This window comes from Exophiala dermatitidis (genome assembly GCF_000230625.1).
Source record: "Exophiala dermatitidis NIH/UT8656 unplaced genomic scaffold supercont1.7, whole genome shotgun sequence".
Taxonomy (NCBI): domain Eukaryota; kingdom Fungi; phylum Ascomycota; class Eurotiomycetes; order Chaetothyriales; family Herpotrichiellaceae; genus Exophiala; species Exophiala dermatitidis.
Window position 1 is genome coordinate 1,457,865 of NW_008751652.1, and position 25,076 is coordinate 1,482,940.

General features: G+C 51.5%; 7 protein-coding genes across 7 annotated transcripts; 4 read left to right on the forward strand and 3 right to left on the reverse strand.

The window, feature by feature from the left end:
* HMPREF1120_08356 (uncharacterized protein) lies at positions 1-2,439 on the reverse strand. Its single transcript, XM_009162605.1, has 4 exons — positions 1,937-2,439; positions 1,351-1,542; positions 516-1,301; positions 1-469 (listed from the first exon to the last, which is right to left on the reverse strand). The coding sequence occupies exons 2-4, from the start codon at positions 1,404-1,406 to the stop codon at positions 280-282; spliced, it is 1,032 nt and encodes a 343-aa protein (XP_009160853.1). The 5' UTR covers positions 1,407-1,542; positions 1,937-2,439; the 3' UTR covers positions 1-279.
* A 9-nt stretch (positions 2,440-2,448) lies between these two features.
* Positions 2,449-5,505, forward strand: HMPREF1120_08357 (uncharacterized protein). The gene is made up of 3 exons (XM_009162606.1): positions 2,449-3,504; positions 3,556-3,866; positions 3,916-5,505. Exons 1-3 carry the CDS (start codon positions 3,427-3,429, stop codon positions 5,231-5,233), a joined length of 1,707 nt encoding a protein of 568 aa, XP_009160854.1. The 5' UTR covers positions 2,449-3,426; the 3' UTR covers positions 5,234-5,505.
* A 42-nt stretch (positions 5,506-5,547) lies between these two features.
* On the reverse strand, positions 5,548-8,766 carry HMPREF1120_08358 (molybdenum cofactor biosynthesis protein A; the record flags this gene model as incomplete). Its single annotated transcript, XM_009162607.1, has 2 exons — positions 5,548-7,222; positions 7,419-8,766. 2 exons carry the CDS (start codon positions 8,764-8,766, stop codon positions 5,727-5,729), a joined length of 2,844 nt encoding a protein of 947 aa, XP_009160855.1. The 3' UTR covers positions 5,548-5,726.
* A 2,075-nt stretch (positions 8,767-10,841) lies between these two features.
* Positions 10,842-12,249, forward strand: HMPREF1120_08359 (uncharacterized protein; the record flags this gene model as incomplete). The annotated part of the gene is made up of 2 exons (XM_009162608.1): positions 10,842-10,943; positions 11,425-12,249. The coding sequence occupies 2 exons, from the start codon at positions 10,842-10,844 to the stop codon at positions 12,247-12,249; spliced, it is 927 nt and encodes a 308-aa protein (XP_009160856.1).
* A 1,784-nt stretch (positions 12,250-14,033) lies between these two features.
* On the forward strand, positions 14,034-15,787 carry HMPREF1120_08360 (uncharacterized protein; the record flags this gene model as incomplete). The annotated part of the gene is made up of 2 exons (XM_009162609.1): positions 14,034-14,964; positions 15,015-15,787. The coding sequence occupies 2 exons, from the start codon at positions 14,034-14,036 to the stop codon at positions 15,785-15,787; spliced, it is 1,704 nt and encodes a 567-aa protein (XP_009160857.1).
* Positions 15,788-16,754: 967 nt separating this feature from the next.
* HMPREF1120_08361 (ribonuclease Z) lies at positions 16,755-19,936 on the forward strand (the record flags this gene model as incomplete). The annotated part of the gene is made up of 2 exons (XM_009162610.1): positions 16,755-19,878; positions 19,932-19,936. 2 exons carry the CDS (start codon positions 16,755-16,757, stop codon positions 19,934-19,936), a joined length of 3,129 nt encoding a protein of 1,042 aa, XP_009160858.1.
* A 492-nt stretch (positions 19,937-20,428) lies between these two features.
* Positions 20,429-25,031, reverse strand: HMPREF1120_08362 (uncharacterized protein). The gene is made up of 6 exons (XM_009162611.1): positions 24,525-25,031; positions 24,413-24,471; positions 22,369-24,348; positions 22,062-22,305; positions 21,901-22,009; positions 20,429-21,849 (listed from the first exon to the last, which is right to left on the reverse strand). The coding sequence occupies exons 1-6, from the start codon at positions 24,562-24,564 to the stop codon at positions 21,660-21,662; spliced, it is 2,622 nt and encodes an 873-aa protein (XP_009160859.1). The 5' UTR covers positions 24,565-25,031; the 3' UTR covers positions 20,429-21,659.
* Positions 25,032-25,076: the final 45 nt, after the last annotated feature.

The following is a 25,076-nucleotide window of genomic DNA, read 5'->3' on the forward strand; positions in this document are numbered from 1 at the left end:
CTGGCTGCTAGTTGAAGGGATCATAGTTGTAGTTGGGTTATTTTCATTATTGCTGTGGTCATTCTCCGATTTATTATCCGCCTGTGTTCAACTCTGTTCAGTCGCGTCCTACCGCAAAGCTACGTAACGTTTGCTGGCTATTTCAATAGGCTGTTGTGCCGGTGTAGCATCATGCCCGGTGACGGCACCCTATCACTATTGAGCCTCGTCCAGCAATAGAGGCCTCATAACCCGCGCATGGAATGTCACCCTTTCGCGATTTTGCCACTGCGCCTGAAGCTAGCCTTGAGCTGTTGTCTTGCTCGGCTTCTGTTCTTGTTCACCACCCTGCTCATTCGACTTGTCCTTCTCCCACGCGCGTGCAAACACCGCGTTCAGGGCATCTTGGAAGATATGACAGTTGTAGTCGATCAAGCCTTTCTTGTCTTTGGCCTCGTCGTTCTTGATTACAGTAACGAGGCAAAGATACCTGAAGAACATTAGATCTGGGAAGTAGATAGCATGTCAACACTTACTGGTTCATTTCCTTCAGGTAAATCATAGTACCATCATGGATAGTGACGGATGATTCGGCTTCCTGCATCTGCTCCCCGAGGACCTTCTCGTGTCGTCGGTCGTACCCATAGATATCGGTAATATCGACAATGACATCAATGTAGTCAGAGCACATTTCGTACACCTCCATGTCGATCGGTCTGGTGTCACTGGCAACGTAGATCTTGCTCCAAATGTCGAAAAGATAGGCTTTGGCCATTCCACAGTTGTTAACCAGAATGTTCAACAAGTTCTCCAGAGTGTCCAATTGTGGAATTAGTTTCTGGATGACCTTGCTGAAAGCCTCAAAGATGGAGTAATCGTAGATCGAGGTCAAGTGATAACTGACGTTGGGGTTGATGTAACCAGCATCGCTTAACTCGTCTCCCACTCTCTGCACAATGTCTTGGTAGATATCGGAGCGAAATTCTTCATTGAGACTATCAATCTTATGAATGAACACTTCAACATTGATATGAGGAAAGGTGGTTTGGAGGTTGAGAATAGTGGTGGTCAATCGGTTGAGAGAGTCTGTGTAATCGTCCTGAGCATCAATGACCCAGACCAGTGCGCCAATCTCGGAGAAGATCTCGGTGGTGTCGAAAGTAGGGTCAAAGTAGTCGAGCTGTCCGGGGAAGTCCCAAACTTGGAAATCCATGAACGACCGCATCGAGTCTTTCTGAATCTGGGTGGTAGATTCAAGGAAAAGGGTCTCCTGAGGTGGCATCTTGTGGAAGACAACGCTCGTGATAGATGATTTGCCGCTCCTAGTTCTTGTGTTAGTACGGCTGCGGAAAAGGGATGCTTTTCCATTACCTCCGTTGGCCCATCAAAAGGAGGCGAGGCTTATTCTGGCGTAGCTTTCGATCCATCTCGTCGTCCGTGGATGAAAGATGGAAAACAGCAGCAGTAGGGTCTCGATCTGTCGAAGGACGCGAAGGGACTGGAGTGATTGGCGGGCTTTTAATCAGGGCTCGATCGTCATCATGGTCAGGTCTGAGATTTGATCTGAAATTGATGTCAGTATCCTCCAGGACTAATGATTCAGCAAAGCGTCAGACTGAGGTTCACTGTTGAAGACTGCATTCAGACTAGCCAGCCTCAGCCGCTCGTCTACGCTGTCAGTTGTGCCACTCTTGCTAGTAATACTAGCCGCATCCGTGGGATTGCCCTCCATGCTTCTGAGACTGCTGGTGCAGAGAGCGCGGTACATCTTGAATGGAAGAAAGATGCAGAACCACGCGACATGGTGAGGAAGAAAGTAGTAAGGGAAGTGTTGCTCCGCGTTGCTGGAGGGCTTCAGGGACCCAGTGTTGAAGCCAAAGAAAGTATCATGGGGTGCCCTCCTTCCATCTTTGACGGGACAAAGGCAAGTCTCTCAGGTTGATGCGGATTTACTCACAGTTGCTTGTCTGTCCATCAGATATGGCTTGATCTTATCAATTTGGCCGTCTGCATAACCTGCCCCGAAGAAAGAACAATGCACCCAGCACTCCTACTTCATGCAAGCTCTGGCAGGCACGGTCGCTGTCGTGACGCTCAAGCTGTCGTACTCAGCAGCATTCAGGCACAGAGGTATGCCAGTGACAGCGATGATAATGGATTATATCGCAAGCAGAGATTAGATCCTAGATATGTGCAACGGATTACCTCGTGCTTTTTCTGCATCCGTCTGCCATCGAATCCCACTTCGAGTCTACCTCAACCGAAGATACTACACAAGGCGTGACGTTGGATTCCATCTGCGATGCAGAGCGGCATCAGATCGTGATTCGACTGCCACTTCGGCTGCGGAATATTGATTCTCCGCAGCTGATAGTCTACGGCGGCACAAAGAGACTGCGCACGCAAAGAGCGCAGGCGCAGGCTCAGACCTCGTCCATGCGTTTAATATATCCGGTCGAGCTTTTCTACCATACCTTCTGGTCATCACCATCAAACCATTTATTGAGCCCTTTTCAGTCTTTGTCGATGCTTGATCCATAAATCAATTGTCCCACCGACACTGGGCAAGCACTCTCTATCAAGATCTATCACTCTCGTGCCGACAAGGTCCCTTCTCGCTGGCACGCTTTCACAGTGCCCGAGAATGAGGCCAATCATAATGCTGGCCAACACATCTCCGAAGCTGAAAAAGTGAGGACCAGAGTTTGGCCGCTACTAACTTGTGCTACGATAGATTAGTATTCTGCGGCTGTCGTCCTCCAAGCCTTCGAAGACGTTGATGCCTGTCAGAGATTCCTCACTATCTCCTTTTCATCCACGATCGATTCCGGGAATGTGGGCCACTATGGAGGATGTGCATGCACGCCCACTCGATCCATTATTTCGTCCCTGTGCTTTGAGTTGTCCGTCATTGCGACAGATTTTCAACGACCACCACCACCGTCAAGACGCTTTCCTCATCGTGGTCTTATCTTACGTGCAAGATGGCTAAGATGGCTATTTCCCCAAGCGCTTTGGGTGTCTCGGTTGGCCGCTATGTATGGTAGCCGTAAATGGCCCAACATCCCGTTTTATGGTCCTCCCCCTTGCTACGCGTGGTCCTCGATTTGGCAGCGCATTGATCCTCCGAGGGCTCTCCCATGCCCTACCGGCCCCTGTCCTCTACCATTGTAAACATGTGCTTGGATCGAAGATCAAAAGATTGGATCCCGGATGCCTCATCATATGTCTTATAGTACTGACCCTGCTCCACCCCCGGTCGCAGTTTTGTCGAGGCGTGTTGTTCTGTCGGTTGAATGCTCCCTTGCTTTTCCACGAGTTGATATATGTCCCGAATGCGAGCAGAAGAGTTTGAGTCGCTATTTGACTTCAGTGCTCATGTCCAAGACGTGTATGTGCGGCGCACCAGGCTGTTGAACGGAGTCTCCCACGTCAACTCGCGACGCTATGGAGGGAACCCTGCCGCCACAGCCTTGTCGGCTGCTGGATCTGCCGAATGAACTCAAACTCCATATTGTCGATTATGTGGGTAGGGGATCACAATCTGAAAGAGTTTGGCTAATGGCAGGCTTGCAGATTCATGATATGAGAGATCTGTACAATCTCTCCAGAACATGTAGTGTACTCGAGCATAAGGTCATGAAGCGGCTTTACCACAGTGTGGACTGCCACTTTCCTCGCCTCAGTCATTCCAGGAAATCCGGGTCGCGTCCATTCCGCGCACCGGTCACACAGTCCGTCCGTCATCTTACAGTCAGATATGGCATGGTGGATCGAACACTTCCATCATCGGCCAGCAGAGTCGATTCTGGTGACATGTATAATCCAGATGACTTCATCTATGAAATTCTTCAGGACATCCCGACCGGTCGGTTGACAAGTTTCGCGTGAGTATCACCAATGACCCCAAGCAAAGTCTCCTCTAATATGGCCCAGGTTCCTGTACCAGACACCATTGGGTGCCCGGTTACTCGACCAGCTCATACAGCGACACGATAGTACGCTTCAACATCTACGCTTCTGCGAACCCGGTGCTTGGGAAAAGAGCAGTCTTGTGCCGACAAACCTCACCAGCCTCGAATGTCGCACAGTTCACGATGGGGACTCGATTGAGAGGATCATAATGACGAACAAAAAAACACTGCAGAAATTACAATTGGGCCAAGAAAAACAGTTGATCGAACAGTACCATCAGAGAAGAGGCGGTCATATGGAGCAGGTCAATCAGCCAAAGGACACCTTTTTCACTGCCGCCCTTGCGCTGAAGGACTTTAAAAATCTGCGTGAGCTTTCGCTGCATGCCTTGGACGTGTCGAGGCTCCGACCTGGGTCAATGCAGGAGGGGTCATTCTTCTGTAACCTGGAACGGATGACTTTAGAGTCTTGCCCTGGCAGCGCAGAGTTCTTGGACCTGCTCGCAAATGCATTTCACTGGACGTTGCACTCATCTGAGGCCCCCCAGAACCCGCGAGTTCCACCCAAACTCAAACACTTCCTGTTCCGTCACGAGAACCCAACAGCTGCAGTCAAAGACTCGATCGTCCGCTTTCTCGGGTCCTTCAATGGACTAAATACATTGTCTTTACTTTTCGATAATGGAGCCATCCTCGAACGGCCGTCGACTTTTATTGAGAGACACGGACCCACGCTGCGCACCCTCGTGCTGGAAGCCCGAACTCAGCCCCGTGAGCACCTCAGTATGGATACGTCGCGCCCGTTTGGGGCTGGTGGTTACAGCCAGGAGCTATGGGTTGAATCGATCAATGATATTGCACGATTCTGTCCCAATCTCGTCGAGTTGGGCATGGGATTTCCTTGGAATGACGAGCTGGTGCGACTGCGGAAGACGGCCTTGCCTACCTTGCAACATCTCAGAACGATCCACATACGCAACTTCCCCGAGAACCATGTCTGCAGCCAGCTCGGCGACTACAGCATCAAAGAGTATGCCAACAAGTTCATTGAATGGGTATTTCCGGACCTTGTTGGCGGATGTCAGCCGAGCTTAGAACAGCTCGCCATAGGGCCGACCGTCTACCAGAGTCGCTGGAAGATGAAGCCATCTTCTACATCAACGGCTTTGGGACGTCAACCGCCGCAGTTTCTGAGTACACATCATTTCTGCCTGGATTGGGCACAGACACGGTTCGGTCGGTGGACTCCGCTCGTCACGCCTGTTTCGGAGAAATTCATGGAAGAATTGGCTGGGACAAGACCTCTTGGAGGTGTCTTCGAACAGGTATGGCTGAGATAAGGTATTCTACCTTCTGCCAATTTGACGATAGATATTTGGATTTCCGCGGCGCATTCACTGATTGACTCACTTCTTGGGTGCATTTTATGATGGCGTCAGTTACATGGTTGTGGAGCGATTGAGCGGTAAAGTTGAACGAGCAAGCGATAAGACTGTATCTATTTGTACGAATTTGTTCAAGTTAGCGTCCATCGTAAAAGCAATATGTGTAAATTAATCAAAACATCAAATGTCATATCACTGTCTAATGTAATTGAGTACGTGGAAATGGCACAGAAGCTAGGGATGACATGCTTCCCTTAGGAAATCCAGCATTGGTCGTCTTTCCAAATGTTCGATAAGGATATACTAGTAGTGGCTCAACGCGTGTGTGTGCGCTGTAGATATGGTTGCATTAAGCGCAAGACCCCGAAGAAATATAGGTACTTGAGTATTATGTGGATATATAACATATGTAGTACTGTACGTCCTAAACGAGACCTTACGTTCCGAACTAGCCAGTAATTGGCTTTTCAGCTTTCTCTGGGCCTATTTCAGACCCCGCGGCCGTCGACTGGACTTGCGGCTCCTCCGCTAGGGGCCGTGTCGCTTCGGGATTTTGCGAGCGCTGTTGCGACCGCCTGGCCTCGAGGCTGCGGGCGAGACGTTTCCTTCTGCTGGAGCGAAAGTCCTCGGCCGAGACGGGGCCGCTTTTGACGGCGTGGCGTACAGTATCAGCATCAGCATCAGAATCTTCTCCTGAAGAGCCAGGGCCGCTATCAAGATCCCCGCCCTCGCCGTCGACAGCGGCCTGCTGCGCCCTGATTCTCTCCTGGATTTCTCTGTCCTTGAGATGTCTGTCTTGAGCCTCCAAATCTCTTTCGAGCGCCTTCTCATCCTGCCCGGCGCGGTCGTCTGCTTTGACGATCTGGTTCGTCTGGTGATCCCAGGCCCAGTCTCCGGATTTGCCGCCGGATTTGGCGACGACGCGAGTCTCGGTCAGGACCATGGACTTGTCGACGGCTTTGAGCATGTCGTACATGGTCAGCCCCGCCACAGAGGCGGCCGTGATGGCTTCCATCTCGACGCCGGTCTTGCCCTCGCAGCTGACGGTCGCGGTGATCAAGACGCCGCCACACAGACGCTTGGCGGGCTTGTTCGCCAGGCCCAGTGACTTCTGAGTCAGTGGGTAGGGCAGCTTGTTGCCCATAAACGGCTCCAGACGGACGGAGGCGGCAGTGATGCCGAGCCCCGGGTGTGCGAGAGGGATCAGATCTGCCGTCTTCTTCGCAGCTTGGATTCCTGCAATTCTCGCCACCGATAGTGCGTCCCCCTTGCGCAGCCGCGCCGCAAGGAGTGTGCTGTACGTCTCGGGACGGGAGAAAAGCAGCAACGCTGTCGCGGTGGCAGATCGCGCCGTCGGGACCTTGCCTGCGATCGAGACCATGTGGACTTCTCCGTTCGAGGTGAGATGAGTCAATGTGGGAAGTTTGTCCTCTGCCGGCTCAGATTGGGAGGTTGAGCTAGGAGTGGATGTAGAATAAGGAGAGTTGGTATTTGCGTGATCAGGACGTGCAAGTGGAGTTCGGCGTGAGATGATATCTCGTGTCAAGTAGCGAGTGTAATGGCCGCTTCCAGCCTTGTTGTTTCGGCTGCTGGAACGCTGTCGATTTTCGTGCCACGAGGCCGATGAAGTGGCAGGGATGTTCTTCGGACTTTTCGAAGGTACCTTTCGGAAAAGCGACTGCCCTTGAAGAAAACGAAACGAGTTGTGCCGAAGCTCCGGTCGCTTGGACGCCGAACCACTCGACAAGGGCTGTGAGGGCGGCGATGCGGAAGAAGAGAGATGAGACATACCGCGCACTTGTGACCAGGTAACAGACGACTGCGATGGATGCAAGAGGTGAAGAGGTATACCAGACGTCGGGAATACGCCGGTTTGCATAGATGAGGCAGGGAATGAAGGTCTGCCAGAGGAAGTTGACACTTGAGATTTAGGTACGCCATCATCTACCCATGCGGATGTCAGCAGGTTAACTGACCAAAAATTATCAACCAAGAGAAAACTGGAAGTGGACATGATGGCTGACATAAACACGTCTTATATTCGTTATGGAAAAGGTTGTCGTGATAGCTGGCATTTCTCGTTTCATATCGCTCATATATGCATAGTGACAAAAGGGACAGGATATCATGGCTTACCCACCGATGAGAATCATTGGCCTGTTCTTCATGTTTTCAAGCTCGCCAATTCCTGCATGCTTTTCCTTCTTTCGCTTCACCGCCATACCAATGACATCAAGCAATTTCTGCTCGGTCTCGGAAACAACCAAATTAGCGCCATTTTCCGAAATGGTCCTTCGACCGGACTCGAGCTGTTTAATCGCTTCCATGGCCTCGGCATCAATGGGCTGGCCGTTGTTGGATTCTCGAAGTATGTCTCGCAGGGAAACTTCGGAGTTACCGAAGAGACAGACTTTGAGGTTACCGTCACCAGTGATCCTGAGTCGGTTGCAGGTACCGCAAAAGTTGTGAGTCATGCTAGTGATGAATCCAATACGGCCGACGAAGCCGGGGATCTTGTAAGTCTTGCTGGTGTCGTTTTTGTGATCCTGGACTTTCTGCACGTCCGGGTACTTCTGCCGAATAAGAGCGAGCATCTCCCCGAAACTCATCATCTTCTTCTCAGACCACTTGTTCCCATCAAAGGGCATGTATTCAATGAAACGAACTTCGATATCCTGTTCACGACCAAGTTCGACAAAAGGCAATATTTCCCGCTCGTTCAACCCACGCATGACCACGCAATTGATTTTTAATTTAATGCCCGCACCTAATTTGTTCATTTCCAAAATCCGGTTGATCGACTTCATAACCGCATCATGCCCGTTCCTGCGGGTCATGATGGTAAACTGATAAGGATCAAGTGTGTCCAGGCTCAGATTGACACCGGTTAACCCTGACTCCACCATGGAGTCAAGTTTGCGATGTAGTGAAATGCCGTTCGTCGTGATGCACAACTCTTTAAGACCAAATTTCCTCAGATGGCCGATTTGATGCATCAAATCCACGATATCTTTCCGTACCGTCGGTTCGCCGCCGGTCAATCTGATCTTATTCACACCTTGATTGACAAATAGCTCCGCCAGATAGACAATCTCCGGGGTAGTCAGCAGCCGAGCAGTTGGTGAGAGTTGCACACCTTCTTCAGGCATACAATACAGACATCGCAGGTTGCAGCGTTCAGTGACAGATATACGCAAGTAGTTGTGCTGCCTGGAGTAGTTATCCGTCAGGAAGGAGGAGAACGGCCGTGGGTCAGTCTCATCGCGCAGTTTCTCCAGACGCGATCGTTCGGTGCGACGTTCTCCAGAGGATGCCACAGTATGGGCCTGCCATTGAGGCCGATCAGACTCGGCTGGCTGTGGCGACGATGTCGCAGAAGTAGAGAGTTGTCGTTGAGGATATCGACTCGGTTTGGCGTGGCGAAAGGATTGTGGTCTTGTTTGACGTAGGAGAGAAGCAATCATCTGTTTGAAGGAGGCCTCAGCCATGATAAAGAAGGAGAGCTGTCACCGGGAAGCCCTGACATTGGGAACGGAATAGCACAGATGAGCAGTATATGTTGATCAAGTACAGCGGTACATTGAGAGCATCGAACACTACCTAGGTACCTACAGAAGGTACAACATACAAAGATGGGGGTAAGCGCGGGAAGAAAAGTCGGGATGCGATTACAAAGCCGGGTACCTAGTCAGCAAAAATAAAAGCGGCATGGTGCACTTGCGGCGGTCCAACTGAGCAATTAAAGCGGCGGTTGTTGCAGGTGTACCTGGTAGGCACTGCCCAATTTCTACCCTAATTTCTCAGTAGAAGTATCGTAATATAGCCTTTAATATTATACTTAATAAGGGGACCAATTCTTTAATAAAATATTTATTAAGCGTATGAAATTCTTATCGTAAACTCCGTTTTTATTGTAAAAATAGCTATTTAATTTAAAAAGCAAAAAGGCCGCCACCCACTACCTACGATCTACTTACCTTGCAAAACCCTCCTAAACAGAGAATTTTGCTAAAGTAAGTAAATAGTAGGTAGTGGGTAGCCAGCCGCACTACAAAACCACGTACTTAACCACTAAGTCATTCGACCTACCGGCACTGGCAGTAGTTGATTTTACGTAAGAATTTTGCAACTTTAAACTATATACTCTACTTAATTTACTAGTTAGACCTACCTGCAGTACTTGGCGGGCGCTAACGATTTATGATAAGCGGCTCTTTATGATAACCCTCGGAGCTTATGCTTAAAGTACGGAGTTTATGATAAGATATTGCTTACGCCTATTCTACCATAAAATCTGGCCCGGGCTGCACGCTTAGGTAAGTACACTGTACATGTAGCACCACCGAGCACGTACCGAGCAAAGTCCTGAGGAGACGCACAGCGACGGCACCCGCCCTATTGTACAGACCATCCAACGCCTTCACGTTGTTCGTCGCCGGTTCAATTCAAGTTCGCAAAGGCGTCCAGCAAGTCAGGTGACCTTGTCTAGACTCAAGTTCACGGGCAAGTTTGGGATCCGAGAACCCACCTAGAATGGGTATAGTGGCTCTTGGCGCATAGTTACATCATCCTCATCATCCAATGGTCACCTGCCTACTGATGAGTTCGATGTGATCGACTCTCCCAGACAACCTACTGTGTCCGCCCCAGGATTTCGATGGCTGCAAAAGAACAGGCTGGCGAAGAGCTCAAATGGCGAGCTGCAGTTGAACTGCGGGGGGGTGCGGTTGTGGAGTGTTAATGCCGCACATTCATCAACCCGGTATTGGGCTCGAAAGGTCGAAGGATCCCGCGCGTTGTGTCAACCGCATCCACCGCAGTGGCCTGGAATACGCTGGGAATACGGAAGGTGACTTGGGATTCAAGCTTTCAACCAAGCTTGTCCTCAAGCTTGTCAATCTCACCTACGGCAAGGTCTGAAAACAGTCAAGCAAGCCCGAGTAAACCAATAGGGAGCCCTTTATTATCCTGGCCTCCTGTTCCGCTAGACCAGTATCAGTGGCAGGTATTTCATTGTGGTGTCACTGCTGGAGGGATCGCATGCTCGCTTTCCATCTTACCGATGCGCCTATTTATCTGACAGCCGAGATTTGATGAGATCATCTGATAGTTGGCGCTTCCTCCTCTACAGCATTATATTCCGGCCTAATTCTTCTCTTCAATCATCCTACTCACAGGGGAGACTACTGGTAGGTCTTCATCGCGAGAGCCTTTTCGCGACTGTTCCGCTATCGGCATTGGAAGGATCCGACCTCTTTGAACTTCGCACCGCCCTACGAGCTTGGAGGTGGTGCAAACCTGGTCCCTACCCGCCATGAACACACAATAGGCCAAGTTAAAGAGAACACAGAGTATAGCTCCTGTGCGTGTTTTCGGTTGTCACTATCCTTTGCTAGAAGACGCCATGACGGTACCGAGTTTTGGCCCAGATGCCACTTTGTTGGGGCAGATGATTGAACCTCGACCTCTTCCTGGAAAAGTCCTCGCGCCATAGCAATAGCTTGTCCCATTCATTCGCTTGTTCCTATCCCAAAACCGATCTAGTTTGAGAAAGCAAGAAGCCATGGAAGCGCTCAAGCAGTCGACACAGAACCAGCCACCAGAGCCAGATGCGGCCAACGTTGCCGAACTCTGGCTATATAAGAACCTTGCCAGCGGCATCATTGTGGGTGTTCAGGTTGCTTCCTACAATAGTATCGTCTTCCATTTTGTCTTGTGCTAGAGCAAACATAACGTCCAATATCAGCCACCGATTTGTCGTTGAGTAGTCCAGTCTTCTCGGGCCATTGTGTTCAAAGGATTGGCCGCTCTCACGGCGCTCACTGGTTTCGCCCTGGCCCAGAGCTCACGAGATCTGGTTACGGTTCTCGATAATACTGAAGGAGCTTCCCACATTGCTGAGTCTGTCGCTTCATCCCAAGTATTCCAGGAAGCGATATCTGGAAAGCCAACCTCACCTTCCTTTGCCCGAACGACACGGCCGTTGTGCTGTGGTTGAACGGTACAGCACCGGCGGATGCCGATGAGGATTATGCTAACAACGTCCTCCGCTACCACACAATCAATGGGGGATACAATAACATCTCGGATTACTTCGTCACCCATACCCTCTTGACTGCAAGCAACTTCACAAATGTAAAGGGCAGCTAATTGTGGCGGGTTACTATGATGATGACGACAATGTGACCACCTTCGTCAGCGGAGACTTCAACATCTCGCATGGTCCTGTGACGCCCCTGGCCTTTGACAAGGGATGGATCTACATAATCGACAACGTATTGTCGATTCCTCATATCTTCAGCGAGGCGGTGGTTGCAGAGGACGAGGACTTCAACGGCACTTCGTTCGTTGCGGCTCTTGATAGTACAGGACTGACGGAAGAGTTCAACTCCTTCCATGACGCCACGTACTTTGTTCCTGAAGACGACGGCTGGGCCCTCGTCGGGGACACCCTTTCGCAATTGAGCAAGGACAACCTGACACAGCTGCTCAAGTACCACGCTTGTGACCGGATCTTACTTTTCGATGACTGGAAGAATGGCACCCAAGTGACCACATTGTCAGGCCAGACTGTCACCTTCATCCAAACATCCGACGAGGAGTGGTTTATCAACAACGCCGGCGTCAGTTCCGCCAACCTCATCACCGCTGGCGGACTTGTCGTCTTCATTGACAATGTGCTGAACCCCTATAGCAGCTATGCGCCGCCGCAAAATGGCACTGATGGAGAAGGTGTTCCTGCATGGCCGGTCAACCAGCACGGGAGCCGCTGGTTCGCGCACCGCATCAGCCACCGGAACTGCTGCCACTTCTACATATACTGGTGCTGCTGTACAGCTGAAGGCAGGCGCGATCGGTTCGGCTGTGTCCCTCGGCTATGCTGCGTTGACTCTGCTTTGATTGCAGTGACGGCTCATGTATCGAACGGGCGACAAATGCAGTGCGAGTTTGCGCCATTGTCGACGTGTTAGGAGGTGGAGGTACAGTACAACATTGTACACACCATAATGGATCGTTTCCGGCGAAATGATATCACAGATTTTTGCCTAGTCGATTAATGAGACACTCATTTCACCACTTTGTTTATAAGCCTACTTGAAGCCAGTAACTCATATCCCTCTAATAACGAATCGGGCTATATCACATTACAGAGCTCTTCGAAATGGCTCAAAAATTTGCAAGACGCTGAGGCACAGAGGTGCCCAGTGTTCGAGAACGGTCTGACCCACACCACAGTATTGTACACGTGGAGGTCAAACAGTTCCAAGGTTGTTTGACGCCGGGTTGAAGTCTCGCTGCACTGGCAGACAACATTGTCACGTGACCGCATAATACATCACGTGCAGGATGGCATAAGCCACGCCTGTGACATAGGAGTCTATCCACACCGAAAAACTTAATTCGGGCGCACGTCCTTCTCATACTAGTACTGCCAGGTGCTTACGCTACCTCAGGGAAATCCCGAGCAGAAAAGGGGAGCAGAGGAAGAGCCGCAAGGACCAAAGTTCAAAAAATGATATGCTTCGGTATCAAGGATATGCGTAGAGTGCCTTGCTCCACCTTGATCTGGCCCTGACACTGCTCCGAAGGGCAAGATATACGTTGTAGAACACAACTGCACCACGTGCACTACAGTTCACCCCCCAGGACACCTCCCCGGAGCGAAACCGTCAAGCCAGGTACCGACTTATTTAGGTACTGTTTCCGCTCAACACCAGTCGTACAATAATGTACACAAACCACATTAGTGAATTCCAACCGCTACGGAGGGCGGACGACAGAGCCTACCATAGTTAGTTAACCCGAGCAGTCAAAATCGCTCAAGCTTCAGGAGCCACAACTCTTATTTTTCCCAGTGTCGCGTCGTTGGAAAAGTTTCATCCCGTGTTTCGGGGCACGGCCCATGTTGTGCTTGATGGATCAAGCGGCTAGTACGAACGGCTTCTTACGAGTCACAAAGAGGTCACGTGGTATGAGCCGAAGTTGCTCTCCCGTACGCCTCCCACCCGCCAACAACGAGCAACTTTATTTCCAATCTCCATTGGCAGTGGTATTCCTAGCTCATTGGACTTGTCCTAGAAAGAAGGATGGAATGTAGCAGCCTGGCATAAGCAATCCGGGATGATTAATACCTAGGTAGTACCTAGGTAGGTGATGAAGCGAAGTTGATCGCGGCGAGATAAAGGCGCCGATGCTCCGCGCCCCTTGTCTGCTGCTGCCAGGCGTTGAATCATGAGTGGCCGAGTTCTCGGGCTTTGAGCCCCGTGCCGGACATGATTGCAGCCTGCTGTGAAGCCTATAAGGAGCCACTCAGGCTGCGGCACAGCCTCAGCGGGTGCTTGATGGGCCCCCAAAACCGACTAGTAGCAGGAGTAGCACCACCCACGAGTGATTACTAGCCCTGCAGTCAATGCGCTGCGACGTCCGACCTGACACCACCATTCGCATCCGCAGCACCGCATACCTGACCTTGGCCCTCTCTGCCTTTGCCTGCGACTGCCGGCTCCTCTGGCTCCTCTGCCAGGTTTCCCTTTCACGCTCTCCTTTCCTCATCCCTTCCCAATCTCCCTTCGCTATTCCAACTCAAGCGTTTTTCATACAATTCGATCGGCCTCAAACAACTTGCAAGATCGACTGTCTGAGTTGTTCAATCCGCTCGACAGCACTTCAAGTTGGTTTGAGTTGTGCCTATTTTAGGCAACATTAGACAGCGCAGGCTGCCCAGGCCGCGCACCACCATCGCCAAACTTCAACTATGAGTTATTCTGCCACGCAGTCCATAGCCCATCTCAATACCAACATGGATCCAGACTACGACTCTTTCCTCAACCTCGAGAATGACTTTACACCTAGCTCAACCTCTCCAGGCTTGAAGTCTGTGCCGATGCTGACTCCCCAATCGTCGATTCCGAATTCCACCGCCACTTTTGCGTCGAACTCGAACCCTCAAACATTTCCCGGGCCCAGCTTTCAATACGATGCCTATCATCAACAGACCGGTATCCCCATCGGAGCGTTAGCGAACACATTTAACATCAATAAGTCTACGGGCCTTTACTACCACGAAGGGAATGGGGGCTTTATTATGCCCACTGAAACATTGAACATGCCCTTGAGCAACCTGGACGAGTTCGACTTTTCTCGCAACCCATCCGACATGGATTTCGAGGCTGAATCTCCCAACGATATGCAAAACATGTTTTCCTCGGACGGTTCATCTCAATTTGTTAGCCCCAACACGTTGCTGACGCCAAACAACGGGTCTACATCGATTCCGCGTATTTACCCCGGCATGCATAGCCAACAGGCGGCTCTGGCGAAAGCCCAGCAGGCGCAGAAGCAGGAACAAATGGCTCGCCAACAGCAACAGCAGCGTCCAAACGGACAGAAGCCACTTCCCGGTCCTCTCCCTACTCGGGCCCAACAGGTCAAGGATCCTCTGGTGGAAGAAAGTATCTCCAAGGTCTTGAACCGCATGAGACAAGCCAGCGTTGCTTCCACTGTCGAGGATGACAAGCCCTCCAATGGTAGCGCATCCGGAATGCCTCGCATCAAGAAGGACGAAGACGAGATGGATGAGGACGAACGCCTCCTGGCTAGCGAGGAAGGAAAGAAATTGTCCAGCAAAGAACGCCGCCAGCTCAGGAACAAAGTGTCTGCTCGAGCATTCCGTTCTCGCAGAAAAGGTAGGACTTCCCCCTTCGAATGGTCCAGGCCGTGCTAACCCGAATGACAGAATACATCAATCAGCTTGAAGGCGAAGTTGCAGCCAAAGCGCAAGAGGCTAATGATCTCCGGGCTCAAAACCAACAGCTCCGTGAAGAGAACAACCGCCTCTCCGACCTCACGCGCATGCTCCTGTCCTCACAGGCGTTTGCTGGTTTCCTGCAAGAGCTCAGCCAGTCTGGCTTGCCGCCGCCCAGTAATTTGGGCAATACTCAGCAGCAGAAACCTGTCCAGACCCAACCGCAACCTCAACATATCAAGAAGGACATTGGTCCCCACGAGGCTACCCAACAGATGCAGCATCAGCAGCCCCAGGTTGGCATGGCTCTAATCCCAGAGACGCCAATGGACTTCTCTGCTCTGCAGCCATCGAATTCGTGGATGACTCCTCTTCCCACCAACGACTTCCAGGTTTACGCCGTGACCGAGTTGCCGGAGCCACCTGTCCTGGATCTAGACAGTCTATATGAGAAACCAGACACGGGTTATGTCAGGAGCGCGTCAAAGTTGGCGAAAGACGTCCCCCAGCTTCCCGTTGCTCCAGCTGTCGTCGAGGCCGAATCAGCAGCGCTTCAAGTCGACGAGTCAGTCGACTTAGACTCCGAAGCCTTCGCCTTGTACTTCGACTCGCCCGCTACCGTTCTGAATGAACCATGTCAACATGCTGTCTTGTCGACCGACCAGCTTTCAGACGAAGAGTGCGCTGTTCGACTGCACAAGATGTGCTCCAATCTTGATGACATCTTTGACAGATTGGCTGATTTCATCCCGGACATGGACTGATAAGGTATAAAACGACAGTGGGGTTGGAATCGTATTCTTTGTATATTCGGGGCATGGTGGTTTACGTCGCTGTTGCTGTCGTCTCATCAGGCCGCTGAAGCCAGTACATTAGAGTGTCAGCATTTTCTCATCTTGGGACATATTCAGTTCAGTATTGATCAATACCTTGCGCCGAGCCGGCGGGAACAAGGTCTATCTCAAAATTAGGTTCTGCCTCTAGAGTTCATTTGTCCTAAGTAACATGGGGTGGCCGTGTAGTGTTGTGCCTGGTAGTAAGTAGTCTGCACTTCAAGTTTGCCAATCGATAACGGGAAATGTGCGTGACGCAGATCCATTTTCACCTGCGCAGGCGGAACTTTTTTTGGAATACAAACCGTTCATACCATCACAAACCACACGCGACTTGTACTGCTTGTTCAGCGAATCTTGTTTTATAGATATCTGAGTTTGTTCTTTCTTTTCGTCGGAGGGCATGCTAACGATGCCATCGGCTCCCAGTTGTTCCTCGTGATACACAGTCGCCGTGGCTCCCACCACTTCTGCCATCGTCTCACGACAGACACTGCTGCACATCCTAGGCCGTCGTCTTGTCGCCTTTACTGGGCTTTCGAGCAGTGCCTTGCACCGTCATTTGTACCGTCGACCGCACTGGCGCGGACTCAACCCCGACAAGCCTTCCGGCACAAAAGGCTTCTTCCACTCCCAGTCTACTGGTCATTGGAAGCCCCGAGCACGCCCTGGCATTGGGAATGCAGAACTCGAAGGTCATTATAGGACACAAAATACACGGCCTACAAGCGCATCCTCCCTGACGTCGTCCCTAGACCGTTGCGCGCAAACGCAAATTTTCCATCCGTACCCATCTCAGCGGTCGCGGGACCCAGTCAACGTCCGCTCGAGGAGAACCGTCGGCAGATCACCAGTTCCAGCGGCACCTTTGACAGAGAAACAACTACGTCGACATCGCATGGCCGTGAAGAGAATGCAGGAACATCGGGATGGGCTCAAAAGCGTGGGTGTGCGGACGGTCTTCCACCTGCAATTCGTCACGACACCGACGTCGGACACGCCTGGAACGAGTGTGATTCTTCACTTCGACTCGAAAAGATATGTATTTGGCGAAATCACGGAGGGGACGCAGAGAGCATGCATACAACGTGGAATCGGGCTTCGAAAGGTCCGAGGTCTCTTTCTTTCGGGAAAGACCACGTGGAATAATGGCGGTCTAATCGGACTTATCCTCAGTCTGGCTGATATACAGCAAGGCGAGGTTGAATCGGAAACTTCCAATCGACGTCCTAGACTCGACATTCACGCCGGTCCTAAGCAGATGCACTCGCTGGCATGTGCCCGGCGGTTTGTGTTTCGCACTGGGATGCCTCTTTCGGTCCACGAGATCGACGCCCAGCAGAACCGCAGTGAACCAAGTCTAAAGCCTATCCATGAAGACGACAACATTCGGGTATGGGCACTTTGTGTTCAGCCTGCCGGGGGTGCCAGTTCAACTGCCACAGGTGTTGAAGACCAACGTCTATCAGATTCTGCATCTGGGCCAGGGTCACATAGAACAGGTCCAATCGATGAATCACAGTGGACGCGGGATCAGACTCTACGGAGGGATGTCGTCAATAACATGTTCGACTCGGATTGGAGACGAGACCAACTTGTTCAGTCAAAACTTAAAGACGTGAAATTGCCGGCGATGGTGTGGGTGAGAGACCCTGGGTCAAAGAAACTAGTCTCTCACACTTGCTTCGACCTTAACAATACTCCTCCCCTGACGCCAGATACTGAGGTCCTAGTCCGGAATCCATGGCCTGCCTCGACTGTGCAAGAGTTGCCCCCAGCATCGGATCTTCGGGGAGATGTCTCGATGTCGTACATCGTCAAGGGATACGCACAGCGAGGATCTTTTGACATTGAGAAGGCCAATAGTCTTGGCTTGAAACCTGGTCCAGTATTCAGAACGCTTGTGGCCGGCCAATCCGTGAAGATAAGAGAAAATGGGACCGAGATTAAGCCCGAAGATGAGCCCGAAGATGGGACCATTATCACGCCGGACATGGTCATGACACCTACACGCCCAGGCAGAGGATTTGCCCTGTTCGATCTCCCTTCGATGGAGCACCTTGAGGATCTCGAGCGTCAACTCAATAGTCGAACAGATGATCTCCTAGACAGCGTCCAGGTAGCTATCTGGATGACCAGAGGAGGTGTTCTTTACGATCCACGGTTTCGACAACTACTCCAAAGACTCCAAGGGATGAAACACATCATCTCTGACCCGGATGTTTGCCACGATTATATCGTCCACACTTCGAGTGCACTCTCTTCTCTCCGGCTGTCAAATATTGCCTCCGAATTCTTCTCTGTTCCTCGGTATGACAATCTGCACGGCTACCGTTCGCAAAGCCCTGAACCTGTGCAGGACTTGCGACAGCTCTTCGGGGCAGAGGGCGAAGGGATTGACATCATGCCGGCCAATCGAGGCTTGAAAGTCCATATCGAGCCAACTTTCGTCATCGATGAGAGCGAAGTTCCCAAGAATCAAGAACTGCGCGAAGATGACGTGTCCTTGGAACCACCAGTGCAAGAATGTCTACCTGCAGACATGTCGCCGTACCGACGAAGCGACAAGGCAAGAACAATATCAAGTCTGCATCTGGACGAACCTGAAATAGTCACACTAGGTACGGGATCGGCCGCGCCATCCAAATACCGTAACGTGTCTGCAGTACTCCTCCGTATGCCCGACGGGATGGGAAACTATCTTTTTGACGCCGGTGAGGGCACGCTGGGTCAGCTAAGCAGACTCTACACTGCTGAGCAGTTGGACGAGATATTGTACACCCTCAAGGGGATATGGATCTCCCATCTACACGCAGACCATCACTTGGGAACCGTGTCAGTATTGGAGGCCTCGTATGAGGCCCGAAGAAGGCTTCACGAGAAGGAGGGCAGACCACTCCCATCACCGCCATGTTTGATATCCGAGGTCAACATGATCGACTATCTGGACGAGTATCAGTCGGTCATTGGCATTGCGACTGAATCACTGTGCATTCCAATAGCTTGTCATTGGCTTGAAGGGTTGTCATTGCGTGGGAAACCATTCCAGTTCGGCCAACAGACCGATGTTCCCATTCGAGATCTTCAAACTGTCAAGGTGAACCATTGCCACGGGGCGCAGGCCGTGACAGTCACATTCCAGAACGGTTTCAAGTTCTCGTACAGTGGCGACTGCCGTCCAAACGAGCGGTTCTGCGAGATCGGCAAGGATTCCGACGTGTTGGTCCATGAAGCAACCTTTGACGATGGCATGGAAGGCGACGCCATGGCAAAGAAGCACTGCACCACAGGCGAGGCTGTGGGTGTGGCACTGGAGATGAAGGCGAAAAACCTGATCTTGACGCATTTCAGCCAGCGATATCAGAAGATCCCGGTCTTGAGCAGCGTCAAAATGCCGGAGCGAGTTTCGGAAGAAGAGCTGATCGACGAAGATGTTGTAGATGGGGAGATGGCGAACACTAATGTAAACGCCACCGCGAACGGCACCACCGACGCGAAGGATAGAGACAACAACAATCAGCCTGGTGGTACCGATACGGCTGAGTCAGTGGCGGCCTCTTCGACATGGGTCGAGCCGGACCAGGCACGAGATCTTAGCATCGGGATCGCCTTCGATCTGATGCGCGTCAAGGTTTCACAGATCAAAACGATGAAGCCGCTCTTCCCGGCTATCTCCAAGATGTTCGAGATCGAAGAGGCAAAACGAGAGAAGGAGCGGTTAGCGGTTGCGGCAGCGTTGCAGGAGGAGGCGGAGCGCAAGAAAGCCGCCAAGCTCAAGGCGCAGCAAGCCAACAAGGAGAAGGAAAAGCAGAAACAGAAGGAAGAAGGAACCCAAGACGGAACTGAAGGACAAACAACTGGCAAGCAGAAGAACAAGCGAAATAAGAGGAAACTCGGGCAGGAGCAGCAGGAACAACAAGAGCAGTTGTCCACGCCTGCTGTGCCTGCCGCGGCCTCCGAATCTCAGCCTGGCTCTAATACTATGGCAGCGGCGCCAGAAGTCGAGCCCAAAGACGAAGCCGGTGAGCACAACAAGCTCCCCAATCATAATACTTTGAATGCTAAGCCTGCTCAGCATGAGTCCAAAAGCCAACCTCAGCCGCCGCCGCCGCACTCCTCCGCAGCAACCGGAACAACCACTGGCACCGTGCCTGCCATCGCCACTACCGACAATAGCAGCAGCAGTAGTGGAGCTGTAACCGCCAGTGTAAATGGAACAACAAACCTTGATCCATCAACGGGATCTCAGAAACCCCAACCTGAATCTAAAGAAGCAGCCTCTCGTCCATTCGACAGACGGCCATCACCATCACGAGAAGAAAGTCCCCAGAAGAGACGCAAACTCGACCATAATCAGAACACATCATGACAGGCCAACATGATGATCGATTACTGCAGGCCCACCTACCTGATTGCTCACTTCCTTTGTATGGTCTTGGACACCCGAACAAATGTACCTATGGATGTCCAGTAAGTGCTGGATAAAGTGTACAAAATCAGAGTCTACTAGTGTAGGGTATGAATATGATAGACACTACAGTACCAAAAGAGGGCAGCTATCTAGAGTCTGGTCGCCATCATATACAGGACATGTTCCGGTATCTATATAAGCTGTGAGCATAATAAACTATGGTCCTCAGTACACACTATACGCCAACATCATGGCCTAGGTTAGGACCTTGTTGAAGGCCTATGGGTACAAAGGACAAACCACTGCATATGTAGAGAGATGCTCAGATCGGGTCTCTCTCGACATAACTGCATTTCGCGATTCTATCTATACTATGGAGTCTGCATGAGAGTCTGTTCACCGCGAGATGACAGACTGGATCCGGCGGTAAGGGGCGTCTTGTTCCGAACAAATGCCCCTTTACTACCTTCTCCACTAACTACAAAGCCAGACAAGCTGTCGCGACACCTTTCCATCATCACAAATGTGGTCTCAAAATCTCAAGTCCTGCCGCGCATTCAATTCAAGGATGACAGGGAGGAACAAGACACAAGATATGGGGGGCGGTGTGTGAAGGGGAAAGTGCAAGGGGAACAACGGGGGTATCATGGTGCTGATGCATGTGCTTCCGGACAGTCTCGCCATCTATTCGTCCAACTTTGCTTCTATGCTGGTCCTCTCGTCTCGGGTCGTCTCTTCGTCCACAAGAAAGAGAGAATCTCTACTACCGCTTTTTCCTTGAACCACATCAACACGAATGCTTTCCCATCGAGGCCCCAGTCGAGGTCGACTCCGCCGTAACTGGCGGCTCAACATCTCATTCTCCAAGGTCAGCTTGGTGTTATGTGTAAAGTTCGGTCCATGGACAGATCGAGACTGGGTTGGCTGTTGAACGACAGGCCACTTTCCGTCAGAGTCTGTCGCCGGCTGCACGCAGACGACGGCCATGACCATTAGGCAATCCCGACTCAAGGTCGATGCGGATGGGCCCAAGACCGCAGAAGTAGTTGTATAAAGGCGGCGGGATTGTCCGACATATGTGGCGACGGGGCGGATTGGGGTTCGTCAGCATGTTGTCGCATGTCCACGCGACCATTTTGTCCTTCCAGGGGTCGGTCTCTTTCGTCATCAATCTCTTAAGGAGTCACGATAGTGCTCGCTTGTGATGAGTAGACCTTGCGCAGAAGGTGATCAGCGTTTGACAGGGGCTTTAAGGCGTGCTGTACTGTGCTGTACTGGGTTGGGCTGGGCTGTTGCTGGGCAGTATTGGGCAAGGGGAAGTCGAGGGTGGCGGTGATGGTGCCGGGGATGTGGATAACCATATTGGGAGACAGATAACTCTGCACATCAAGTTCATGAAGCGTTCATGACGGTACCTTGATGTTGAGTCTGTCGCTTGACTTGTTCTCTTGCCCAACGTGCCGCGGTGATTGTTCGAGGAGAGAAGTCACGGTTGCTTCGAGTTTCCTTGATGAGCTTCGTCACCCATTCTTGTCGGTAGTAGTTTGCCAAGGAGCCATCTGGGAAGGTCTCGCTCAAATCACTAGAGGATGTCAGTACAACAGGCAGCAGTCATTGAGAGAAGACTACTTACGCAATGATGCCCATGCAAGCCCTCAGGAGACCCTCGTTGTGGTTCATGTCCTGAGCAACAGTCTGCAGGAACTCGAAGATGGCCGGCACATAATTCTGAAGGAGAGGAGCTAATCCCATGTCAGCAAGATCTTCTGATGGGAATCAAATGGAGTGCCTTACCCTTGGGCGTGCCCTTAAACGCCAAAATCAAGCCTGACCAAGCATCCGCAATTCCAGAGCGAAGCGACACAATGTAGTCAAGCATGTCGAACGAGACATCGTTGGCAACAGAGACATTGTTGGCTTGTTGAAGCACCTGAGCAACCACCGTCACGTAGGTCTCAAAGTGTACACCGATGCTGGTCGCGATATCCCCGAATGTCTCCAGGATCGGCGGCTTGAGGGAATTGGTGAGCTTGTCGGACTGTGAGTGACGGGTCAGTATTATACTCAAAAAAGTCAACTGTGTCAGAAGCTTGCTACTTACCCTGAGGTTGTTGAGTAGGTAGTTCATAAACGTATCACAGTAGGGCTGTGCCTTGTCCTCCAGGGCGCGAACAATGTCACTCACAAGGCCAATAGCCAAGGAGCACATGTCGGGAGCATCTTGGTTGGCAAGAGCATTGTAAAGGTATGGAACGAAGGAGTCCATGTACTTGAGGAAATCGCCAGACAGAGCATTGGCCAGGCCGCTAACAATCTGGAAAATGACCTCGGGCACAGACGTGTTGCCCGCAACATTGAGCATTTCCAAGTTGATTTGCATGATGCGGTCCGCTTGGGGAGCAATGTTCTGTTCAAGTCTTTGAACAATGGCGAGGAGGACGCTGGCCAGGCTGACTTGTAGTTCTTCCAACGTAATCTTGTCGTCGATGCTCACAATCTGCTTCTGCATGGGAATTGTGGCCTCCAGACGTTGAATGATGACATTGGAAAGTTCGGCGACAATCTGCAGACTGTCGTGCGCAGCGTTCGTGACGAAGCCGCTAAGAACCTCATAAGCCGCGGTTCGTAGTTGATTGTTGGCGTCTTCTTTCGCCGTGACAGCAAGCAGAGACGACACGCTGTCCTGGAAATGCGGCGTGAGTGGGTTTGATGAAGCACCATCCTCACCCACAAACCGTTCCGTCAAGTTCAAAAGAGCCAGACAGCAAGAGGCGGCGATCTTGGGGTTGGCCATGAGCCCATTGAACAGAGCAGACATGAGAGGCTGGAGATGCGTAGATGGATCAATGCAGTCGGAGCAGTAATCACAAATTCTGCTGAGCGCATATGCTGCCGAGTCTTGCACTTGGACAACCGGATCTTGCATCATTCCGATCAAAACCGGCAGAGCTTGCTTGACAAGGGGGTCCAAAGTTTTGATATCGGGACCATCCATAATGGCACCAAAGGAGGACACTGCAGCGTCTCGCTTCGTCCAGTCATCGCTTCGAATGTTTGCATCGACGAACGCAAGGACGGTCGGGACTATTTCACCTCCGATGGTCTGGGCATACAGCTGGAGACATTGATAGGCAGCACGAGCCACGTTGTACTCATCATCCGCATCGTCCTCGGAGACCTTGGTCATCAATTGAAGCAATACCGGCACCACCTCCCGAGCCGCTACACGGGCAAAGTGGAAAAAGGGACGCAACTCCGTGGAGCCTTCCTGTTGAGCTTGATGGTTGTCGTCCTCGATGCTAATCTCCTCTTCACAGACAGTACACCAGAATTCAATGGCCAACTTAGCCACGTCTTCCTCGTCGCTCTTCATACCCGCGATCGTCAAGCCGAACAATGCCTTTTCCATGTAAAACCTCATCTTGTCGTAATAGATGCCCATGATGCGGTTGAGACAGCCAAAAGCAGCCGCTTGGACTCGGGTGTCTTGAGACTGAGTAGCCTCACACACCACCTGCATAATGTAGTTTCTCTCGCCCTCGTTCTCGAAGTTGCTGCGAATAAACTCTGTTGCGTCGCTGAGTGCAGAAAGAGCCGAGAGGCGGACATTCTGATTCGCCTCTTCCTTTCTCGCTCCCTGCACCACGGCGGTAAGAATGGCATTGGAATAGCCGACTAGTGACTCGCGGAGTTCAATGTCATCTGATTCACAAATAAAGCCGATCGTGGTCAGGCTGGACTGTTTGAGTTGATCTTCGCCGGCGCCCACGTTGTGGACAAGTGTGGGCATTAAATCGGGCCATTCGTTGCGAGGGAGTTCAATGGCAGCAATAGCCGCGATGAGCTGGGCTGCAGACAGGGCGGCGGCGGGGATGGCACTAAGAGTCTTGACGGCCAGCTCTTTGACCTGTCTTTTAATCTGAGGGTCGACCCCTTGTAACCATCTCGCCTGGACTTCTCGTAATCGGGTGATGTCACGGTAGGAAAAGGCATTTTTCAAGGCCAGCCCAGCGGCTTGTCGAACGGAACCGCTGGCTTGTTCATTCGCAAGTTCGTGGGACAGGATGGACAGGTATTCGGACTACGCCAGAGTGTGTTAGTGGTCGAACAGACAAGGAGTTCTTGTTTCGATTTCGAAAACATACAAAATTTCCCTCGCTCGCTTGTCTGAGTTGTTCTTCGGCATTGCCACGAATTGTTGCATCTGGCAAAAAAGTCAATGATAGTCATGTAGAGAGAGGACGGAGTGAGGCTTACCTGGCGAAAAGGTACTCTCTAGTACCGCTGTGACATCCATGGTTGCTGAACTGGGGAGCCGGCGGGAAAAGGGAGAAAGGGAGTCCAAGATGAGATCCGCTCCCAGTCACACTTTTGACCACGGAAGGGCAAAAACGGAGGGCAGCGCAGGCCTGGAGTCAAGGAAAGAACGACCAGCGAGGGATGAATGCAAGGTGACACAGTAAACGGTGGTGAGAATGGATGGATTGAGGGGGTTTTTGAGAAAAGGTGGTGGTAGTGGTGGTTCAGAAGAAGATCGACTTGAAGTGTTTGTGGTCGGTACCGCAGCCAGTGTTGCTGCTGCTGCGTCGCCGGTGGATTTGTTTTGCAGCGCAGTTTGGGATAATTACTGTGCACTAGTCAGCGGCAGTATTTTGTTACTGCGTGGCCGTGGTGGGATGACGCCTGACTGGACGAGTGAAGAATGGAATGGGTAAGGTAATGAATGCGATGTTTGCTCGCTAACATCATAGGCCTCCAGTCGAGGGAATTAAGCGAATTCAGGAGCCTGTCTCGGGCAATAAAATGGCA